Source organism: Meleagris gallopavo, chromosome 1, assembly GCF_905368555.1.
Source record: "Meleagris gallopavo chromosome 1, MGAL_WU_HG_1.1, whole genome shotgun sequence".
Classification (NCBI taxonomy): domain Eukaryota; kingdom Metazoa; phylum Chordata; class Aves; order Galliformes; family Phasianidae; genus Meleagris; species Meleagris gallopavo.
The window spans coordinates 167,757,930-167,767,646 of record NC_139404.1 but is presented as its reverse complement, the minus strand read 5'-3'; the positions used below and the strand labels follow the sequence as shown (position 1 = coordinate 167,767,646).

General features: G+C 41.7%; 1 protein-coding gene across 1 annotated transcript; it reads left to right on the top strand.

Moving 5' to 3' along the window:
• Positions 1–237: 237 nt before the first annotated feature.
• Positions 238–6,174, top strand: C1H13orf42 (chromosome 1 C13orf42 homolog). Its single transcript, XM_031552430.2, has 3 exons — positions 238–651; positions 3,968–4,118; positions 5,933–6,174. Exons 1-3 carry the CDS (start codon positions 238–240, stop codon positions 6,172–6,174), a joined length of 807 nt encoding a protein of 268 aa, XP_031408290.1.
• The last annotated feature ends 3,543 nt before the right edge of the window (positions 6,175–9,717 follow it).

Below are 9,717 nucleotides of genomic sequence, written 5' to 3'. Positions count from 1 at the left end.
AGCTATTTCACTGATGCAAATGGAATAGAAAACACGCTTCTGCTCTATGATCACACTCTTCACAATGTGTTGGACTGCAGGCAATGGTAGCAGTAATAGATGTTTTTTGTCTTCGTTACAGTAAGTGGCAAATCTCTTTGTCAGATGAGGACAAGGGTTGCAGCTACTGGTTACAAGATTTTGGGTTAAACTAAGAATCTAAAGGAGAAAAGTGTAACAGGGTCACCGAAACACATTATGTTCAGAAAGATCCATTCCATATTTCACCCCAACTCCAACCGAAGAAATGCAACAGATGACATTCCTTACTGGGATGGCACAGGTTCTGCTGTCAGATTGATCCGCAGCACCTCTATGTATGTCCTTGGAGATGAGCAGGAAAAAGTGAGTGAACCATTAAAAAAATGCAAAAGTACGAACAGCATTGACTCCTGCAGCCAGTCAAAAGAAGAAGACAGGGAGTGGATGTACTCCAAGACTCAGGATTGCTTGAAATACTTGCAGGACTTGTTAGCCTTGAGGAAAAAATACCTTGACAACATTAATAAGTTGAAATCCATGCATATGACTGCAGATTCCCCGACATCCACGAAATCATCCAAAACTGGAAAGAAGTCATTTCTTCCACTTTCCTCCAAAGAATTTTCTAAGGTAATTCCTAAGAACTTTTATTGTATGATTAGTCTTAAACCATGAAGCAATTAGATGTATGACCTATGTTGATTTTTTGTCTTACTGGTCTCAGCTGTCTGTCTTTTTTGTTGTTGTTGTTGTTACTCCATCTGAAATGCTACTAAGTACCCTAAGATATTTCCAGAGTTGTGTGAAGTCAAATATGAATGACTGGTCATGGAAAGAATTATATGTGTTTGTAGAAGTATGGAGAGAAAATAAGAGAAGATAGGAACTACGAGAAGATGGAAAGTATCTGAAAACTTGTTATGAAAGAGATGTTTTCTCTCAACTCTGACAGGCTACTTAAGTGGCTCATAGTCCTCCACTGTGGTTATTTATAGCTGTTAATGACTGAAAAGCACAGTAGTCCCCATGTTTACTGGTATCCTTCTAACAGACGAAACTTATTGAAAACAATTGTGTTTTCTAAGAAACAGCTGTGATTTTCTTTGATTGATCAGACAGCTTGTCAGTGCTATGTTCATCATCTGTGCAAACTACTGATACATTGTAGGCAATGGAGAATTGGTAGGGGTTCCTTTCTCTGTTTATTAATGAACTGTCAAGTAGTTTTGAGGCAGACACTGTAGTTCTTTGTCCTTTACTACAGTGATAATGCGGAATATCACTGATTTTTTGTTGCTGATTCTTTCTATAAGTCCGAGAGGGAAAAACAATGCAAACCTTCTGTAGGGCTGCACCTTACAAGTTGCACGTCACTAGACTGTTCAGTAGTTCAACTGTGGGGTTGATTCAGTTAGGAAAAAAGAATTGATTTGCAGCTGGTGGGGTGATCTATTTAGGGAACCAGACCACAAACATGGCCTTGGCAGCAGACATGCAGGTTACCCAGTGCAGCCTTTCAGCTGGATACTAATAAGAATAGTAGGAAGAAGGGGTGTAATGGATTATCTACTGACTAGGCCAGGTAGACTTTACCAGAAAATTATTCCACATTCATATGCTCTTTCACAGCATAGTGTTAGAATGGTTGAGTCTGAGTTCTGCTGCAGACATTGCTTAACCAAAGGACAAGATTCGTATTTTTAGAGTTAGATGCCACATTTTTTCATTCTACATACTGATCTAGAACCCATTCTGTCAGTGGGAATCCCTCAGTTGATTATTTGGTCTTTATGTCATCTTTTTAATGCTTTGAGCAAGAAACAGTACTCAGTTCAGTGGGCTGGAGAAGACAGATTTTATAAAGACTTTACCATTTAGGACTAGGGAAACATCCAAAGAGAATAACTGAGCTATAGGAGAGTGGTATGGTGATGCCAGGGGTGAGATAAATCTCAGCACTACAAGATACATAACCTGTGAACCAGCTTTTCATGCACAAAGATTTGCTTGATGCATGAGAGAGTTATAGCATGTCAGTTCCCCTGATGAGCTGAGCAGTGATGTAATGGAGCATGAAACATGGCTAACCACTAGACAGAGGAGAAATATGAGTGCAAAAGAACATTTAAACCATAGACCAGGAGTCTGTGAGATAGATTGTATACAATTATGATTCACGTAGAATTGTGACTCTCTGATATTTGTCACTGAAAATGCCACTGGAAAAAAAAAAAAAAATCAGAAATTTAACTGGAGTTTGTCAAACAAGTGAATCTCCCTCATTTTGAGGCTATGAACGCTGTCATCTCTCTGTGGCCAGCTAGATCTTATGCATCCCCAGGCCTGATATTGGCTGACACACTAACTCCACAGCATTCCCCTTTGGAACATCAGGAGGATATGCTGTCAAGCAAGTCATTCTTGCTGACACAAATAGTGGGGTCACAGCTGCACAGCTTTGACTTTGCAAAAACTAGGAAGAGGGCAAGAAGACTTCTACAACATCCAGTACACTCCACTTCCTAACTCCAAGTTTTATGTTCACAGACTGCAAGATTCATTTTACCAACAGGCTTGCGTAGTTCTGTCCCTAGCTACCTCTTTGTATTAAATTTCCTGCCAATTGAATCCACTTTTTTTTCTTTCTTTTTTTTTTTTTTTTTCCCCCACATACCTGCTGCACAATTAATAGGAATGTGCTTTGCGCAGACAACCTTGGGCAGGGAAAGTTTAATTCAGATGCAAAACCCAAAGCCTGAACTACAGGCTGTCTCTGGATTCAAGATTTGTCACCTGGAGCTTGTGAAAGAAAAGAACAGAGAAGTGTGTCAGATTCTGGAGCACACACTTTTTAAAAATGTCTTTTAAGTAATAAAGGCTTGGTTATAATGGCAGTGACTATTCTCAGTCAATGTGTGGTAGTAGTTATCCTTTAGCACTTCCAAAGATGTCAATCAACCTATAAAGTCAGAAGGGGAAACTAACTCATTTCTGCCTGCACCATCCCACAGAATGGAAAGCAAACTCGTCCTTCAGAGATGTGACACAGCATATATCTTTTGCTTGTGCATTTGAAATCCAGGACAATAAGTTTCTGATCCAGAATTGCTCTGGCAATTGGACTGGCGGGGAAAATACACAGCCCTTCATTAGGCAGAACCTTCATGAATGGCAGAAGGGTTCACCCTGTACTGACCTACAGAATTGCTAACTGAGGCTTTATGAATGCTTCAGCATCTACATACAGACATTTGCTTTTTTAACAAGACAGGCTCCTAATTTTAAACCCCATGGCTTTCCTGTGGGAATTATCATAGTGTTGAATGACTCATTTTTTAGCACTCACAGTCCTTTTCCATTTCAAAAAAAGACTTTAGCAATTTAGATCTGGATTCATTTCATCAAACCGAGGCATTTTAATAAGATGCTTAAATTAGTAACCAAGTTGCTCCACGATCCCTCTGCAGTAAGGGACTAGAGCTGACTGAAGAGGGGAATTCAGCCTACCTACATTCTGACTCATCTTTTGAAGGTACTCGAGCCCTGCATTAATTAAAGAAGTAACCTTGTATGACTCCATTTCTAATATGTGCATCCTGTTAGGTGCCTAGTAGTAAGCAGGATGAATTTGGCCACAAAGCTCAGCTGTCACCTAGTCACCCAATTACATGGCTCAATAGAGGGATTATGAGAGATTTTATAAAGATATGTTGGCAGTGCTGAAGTGGAAGATGTCTTGTGTTGAGCATGTAACAAGATGGACACTTGCACTGATGTTCTGCCTTCTTTGATGGCTGCTGTGGAGTAATCTGGACTTCTGAGCCTTTCTGGAATTTTGAAATATGGAATCAAATACAATTTTTGCAGCTTCCTTATACAGTTTTCTCATTAAGATGTTTTTTCCCAACTGCATCTAACTTTTTTTCTTTCCCTATCTTATCAACAGACATCCATGGAGAGAAGAAAAGTCCCACAGCCCAGTTCAGATGTAAGAGAAGCTATGGCGTTCTTTGACTCAGTTATTGCAGATCTGGATTCAGAGAGATGCCGGGGAGCTCCTGACATGGACCTGCCAAATGTGGATGTTGATTTTGATGGTGAAGTATAAAACAGAAAAAATATGATTACTTTTGATGTGCGATGAGTAGAGGGAAGAGTTGTCAAATAAGATCAAAATTTACTTAAATGGACAATTTTCCTCTGTTTTGCTTCTGAGATTTAAGAACATTAAAATCATAGAATCATAGAATGGTTTTAGTTGGAAGGGACCTTTAAGATTATCTACTTCCAACCCCCTTGCTATAGACAGGGACACCTTCGTCTAGACCAGGTTGCTCAAAGACCTCTAAGATCATCTAGCCCAACCATCAACGCATCCCCACCATGCTCACTAACCATGTTCCTCAGTGCCACATCTCCATGTTTTTGAACATCACCTCCCTTGGCAACCTGCTCCAGTGCCTGACCATTCTTTTGGGGAAGAAGTCTTACCCAATATCTAACCTGAACCTCCCCTGGCACAACCTGAAAGCATTACCTTTTGTCTATTGCTGTCAACCAGGAGAAGAGGCCAATTTCTACTCCATTGGCAAAAGAACATGGCCAAAATCACATGCATTATGAGACACTGCAGTAACACATTACTTGTAACCTGTTGAAAGGCAGATCTTTTTTGTGTATTACATGAACAAATGTAGCATGTATAGTTGAGGAGTAGTACTTGCCTTCCACCTAGGGCTAACTTCCATCCTGCATCTCAGTTAATTATTTCTATGTCTAAATCTCATGTTTATCATTGATAAATGGATGGGTTCTTTATCTCCAAACAGAAACAAATAAACAAACAAAAAAAAGTCCTTCAAAAGTTAGTCTAAGTAATAGCACCTTTCCAAAGGATGGGATTACCAAATGAAGATGTGCCCTTCTGAATTCATCATCCATCATCCATCCTGCGTAATCAAGTGGAGAGAAATATTTTCCTCCTTTGTGCTTTGCCTCAGGCTAAGGAACATATGTGAAACAGATCAGAATAGTTCTGTCCTCAAGTGCATATTGCAGGTCTTTGACACAACTGTTCATTCTGCAGACACTGAAATGTTAGATAAGATGAATCACACCCCAAGTGACATCCCAAAGTGAAAAGAGGATGAAAGCTATCTTGGTTATTCAACATAACTACCAAGAAGGAACAGGCAGCCACCCTAATCTCTTATCGTACATATAGAAAAATCATGAGTGTTCTGGTTTCTTCCTAATAGCTGATATGGTTCTGTGGTTTGTGTTTAGAATAATGCTAACAACATACCAATGTTTTAGTTGTCGCTGAGCAGTGCTTGCACAGTCACAGGTGTTTCAGCTTCTCATGCTGTCCTGCCAGTGAGGGGGCTGAGGGGTAGGAGCTGGGATGGGATAGAACCAGGATAACTGTCACAGACTGGCCAAAGGGACATCCCATTTCAAGTGGCATTGTGCTGGACATTAAAACTGGGGGAGCTGGCTTGAGGCGGGGGGACCATTCTTTGGGACTGGCTGGATCTTGGTCAGAGTTGGTGAGAAACTGTGTTGTGTGTTGCCTACTTTTTTGTTTGTTTTTGTTGTTGCTATTTTTTTCTTCCTTCCTTCCTTCCTTCCTTCCTTCCTTCCTTCCTTCCTTCCTTCCTTCCTTCCTTCCTTCCTTCCTTCCTTCCTTCCTTCCTTCCTTCCTTCCTTCCTTCCTTCCTCCTTTCCTCCTTTGCTCCTTTCTTTCTTCTTCTTAAGCTGTCCATATCTCAATCCATAGTTCATTTCAGTTTTCTCCCCCATTCTACTGTAGTGGAGTGAGTGAAATGCTGTGTGGTATTTAACTTTCTTCTGGGTTAAACCAAGACAACTGACAAACTCTTCTAACTTGTGATTACCTTCTGTCTTTCAGTGGCTACCAGCACAAGTGAACACAGTTTACATTCAAACTGGATCCTTCGTGCTCCTCGCAGGTACTCAGAAGATATTGCCCAAACAGCAAAGGCTGCAAACCAGTCACAAAAAAACAGCCAACGAAGAACCACTGGCTCTAGGAAGAGATTAGAAAGACATCCCATGTACTTGCCCAAAGCTGTGGAAGGAGCATATAACACACTAAAATTTAAGCCCAAAACACGAAAGAAAGAATATTGAAAGAATATTCCATCTTCAGCTGAAGACAGAATGTTTGAAATAGGGCATGGAAGACTTGATGCTCTTTCTTTTTTTTATCCCTAGCCCATCTTTTGCATTCTAGAAATAACGTGTGCAGTCACTGAAGATTCTTCATTTTGTATACACTTCAAGCCATGGCAATTCCAACACTGGGCTCATGTGAGAATTAAACTTATTGAGTTTACTGTGCCTAACAATACTACTTTGTCATTCAGCACTGGGGGGAACTCCCAACTTGACAAGCCTTCTTGTAGCACTGTTATTGAAAGCAGTGATTCAAAAATTATCTGGTGTGGTAAATTTTCCTCTGACCCCAATACAGCAAGACAATGCAGCTAATACACTGTGAGCTTTTGCACCAGTTTCCAAATTCAGAGCAGTGAAGCAGAGTTTCCTCTATTTTTGTATGTGAAAATTTGTATGTGCCATTGTTGACTCTCTGTTCTGAGAAAATACAGCAGCACTGAGATACGAGAAAGCTGTGGTACAAGCAGAAAAGGCTGTAGTGAAGGAATCAGCATGCTGTTTTGAGGAATAGCTTTGGTGTGTTTTCGAAAAGAAAAAAAAAGCCAAGTACTTTTCTTGCTAGTAGGAATAGTTCTGTCCTTGGATACAAAAACATCAAAGGATTTGCTGCTTGCAAAAACATGTTCAGCTGTTTTCATGTAGTTACACCACCTTTTAGTTTACATCTATTTTATCATCTGGATGCTGAGTAAACTTGAACCAAATGCTAGGAACGTAGGCTTCCTACTGTGCATGGAAAGAGCTTAATGTCTTAGAAAAGAACACTTTGTGAACGAAGTGAAGCAAAGGTTATCCTCAAGAGGGCAATTTGCAGGTAAACCCACTTCAGCAATAGATTATACATAGTATTTTGATTTCTGCCAGCCCATCATTGAATACTACACATATTAGGAAGAATGCAGTTTAGAAGTGTTCCTCTTCAGGCTTTTTCATCTTAGAGGTGCTATCTTCCATGTGATGCATGAAATTGATATGATCTATACTTTGCTTTTTCTGTGTATATCACAGGCATCAGTCTGAGACATCCCTAGCTCATGCTTGCTCTTCAGAATTTACTAAGATGTTTGGATCAAGAGTTTGTTAATCCTAATGTTTTTTCATCTGATGTTCAATTGGTGGTTCACTGTGGCAGATGAATCACAGTAACACTGATATGACCATTTCTTTCTACATTTTGTAGGTTTTGTGCCCACAGGCTTGGATAAATTTCATAAGGCACTGGCCATCAATATAACCTATCTGATACATCATTTGCTTTACTTTCTGATACATCATTTACATTTACTCTCAGCAAGTTTGCAGATGACACCAAGCTGAGCGGTGCAGTCGATACACTGGAAGGAAGGGAAGCCATCCAGAGGGACCTGGACAGGATGGAGAAGTGGGCCCATGAAAACCTAATGAGGTTCAATAAGGCCAAATGCAGAGAGCTGCACTTGGGCTGGGACAATCCCAGTTATTTATACAAACTGGGGGAATATCTCCTGGAGAGCAGCTCTGCAGAGAAGGACTTGTGGGTCCTGGTGGATGAGAAACTGGACATGAGCCAGCAGTGTGCACTTGCAGCCCAGAAGGCCAACTGTGTTCTGGGTTGATTAAAAAAGGGGTGGCCAGCAGGGAGAGGGAGGTGATTGTCCCCCTCTACTCGGCTCTTGTGAGGCCCCATCTGCAGCACTGCATCCAGGCCTGAGGCCCCCACTACAGGAAGGCCGTGGAGCTCTTGGAGTGGGTACAGAGGAGGGCCATTAAGATGATCAGATGGCTGGAGCACCTCTCCTATGAGGAAAGGTTGAGGGAACTGGGCTTGTTTAGCTTGGAGAAGAAAAGGCTCCGGGGAGACCTCACTGTGGCCTTCCAGTACTTGAAGGGAGCATATAAACAGGAGGGGGAACAGCTGTTTACAAGGGTGGATAGTGATAGGACAAGGGAGAATGGTTTTAAACTAAGACAGGGAGGTTTAGGTTAGGTATTAGGAGGAAGTTTTTCACACAGAGGGTGGTGATGCACTGGAACAGGTTGCCCAAGGAGGTTGTGGATGCCCCATCCCTGGAGGCATTCAAGGCCAGGCTGGATGTGGCTCTGGGCAGCCTGGTCTGGTGGTTGGTGACCCTGCACATAGCAGGAGGGTTGAAACAAGATGATCATTGAGGTCCTTTTCAACCCAGGCCATTCTGTGATTCTATGATTCTATAACCACTATAAACATTGTACTCATCATACAGAATACTTGGCAGGTGGCAATTCTTAATGATTTATGTTCCCAGTCTTTGGGACTACGTTTTTCAACCACCATTTGTGCCATGAGGAGGAAGAACCTCTCTCAGATCTCACTGATCTAAGACAGTTTCTGTCATGAGATAGGAGAGTGCCAAAAAATTGATGTTCTTCCTTTCACAGATGACATCTCCTGTTTGATGAAAGCATTTTGTTTATTTTCCTAGTGATGTTCATGAAGGAGAGGGAGGAATTAGTTCTGCAGTGATTTAATTCTGGAGGCATTTTGCTACTCTCAGTCTACCCAGCATCACTGACACAGAATCAGAGAATGGATTGGGGTGGAAGGGGCCTCATAGATCATCTAGTTCCATCCCAGGATGGAACTGCCAACTGCTGGATCAAGCACTAGATCAGGCTGCTCAGGGCCCCATCCATCTTGCCTTTGAACGCCTCCAGGGACGGGGTATTCCTAGCTTCTCTGGGCAGCCTGTGCCTCGGTGAAAAATTTCTCCTTGACATTTTTGAGAAGAGCTTAAATTAAGGTCTGAGTTTTGCTTCTTTGCTGTTTGTACTTGTCACAATTGGTCTGTGGTGGATAGCACTGCTGCCTTTGTAATTCACCAGTCCTGTTCTACTTCCCTGAGCATAATACCTGTCTGTCTTTGATACCACTCAAAGACAGCCAGAATACAGCATGCTGCAACAGAGCCCCTTTCCTGAGTATCTTAAGGCTGCAGCTGTGTGTTTGTGTCAAAAGGGAGTGGACAGTGCTCTGGCAAATCTGTGACCCTGAAATTGTTCTCCAAGCAGAATCTCACACTGAACTTACTGAGGAATAGGTTTCCTAAGTGTGTGGTTACTGTTCTGATGATGGGAAACAAAGCACAGACAGATGCTGACAGAAAGCCTTGCAGTTGTTTTGAAGTAGTGACAGAATTAGGTAAATACATAATTAAAATACTGACAAAGAGAAGAAGAAAAGTTTTCCAGTGGTGTTCAGACCTGGGCTATAGTTCGTATTCTTAGTGCCAAGATTTTACTCACGCGAGCAGCTGATCTTTTTGCTATTGCTTGAGGAATACACAGGGATCATAGAATCACAGAATCATAGAATGGTTTGGGTTGGAAAAGACCTTTAAGATCATCTAGTTCCAACCCCCTGCTATAGGCAGGGACACCTCCCTCTAGACCAGGTTGCTCAAAGCCCCATCCAGCCTGGCCTTGAATGCTTCCAGGGAGGGAGCACCCACAGCCTCTCTGGGCAATATGTTCCAATGT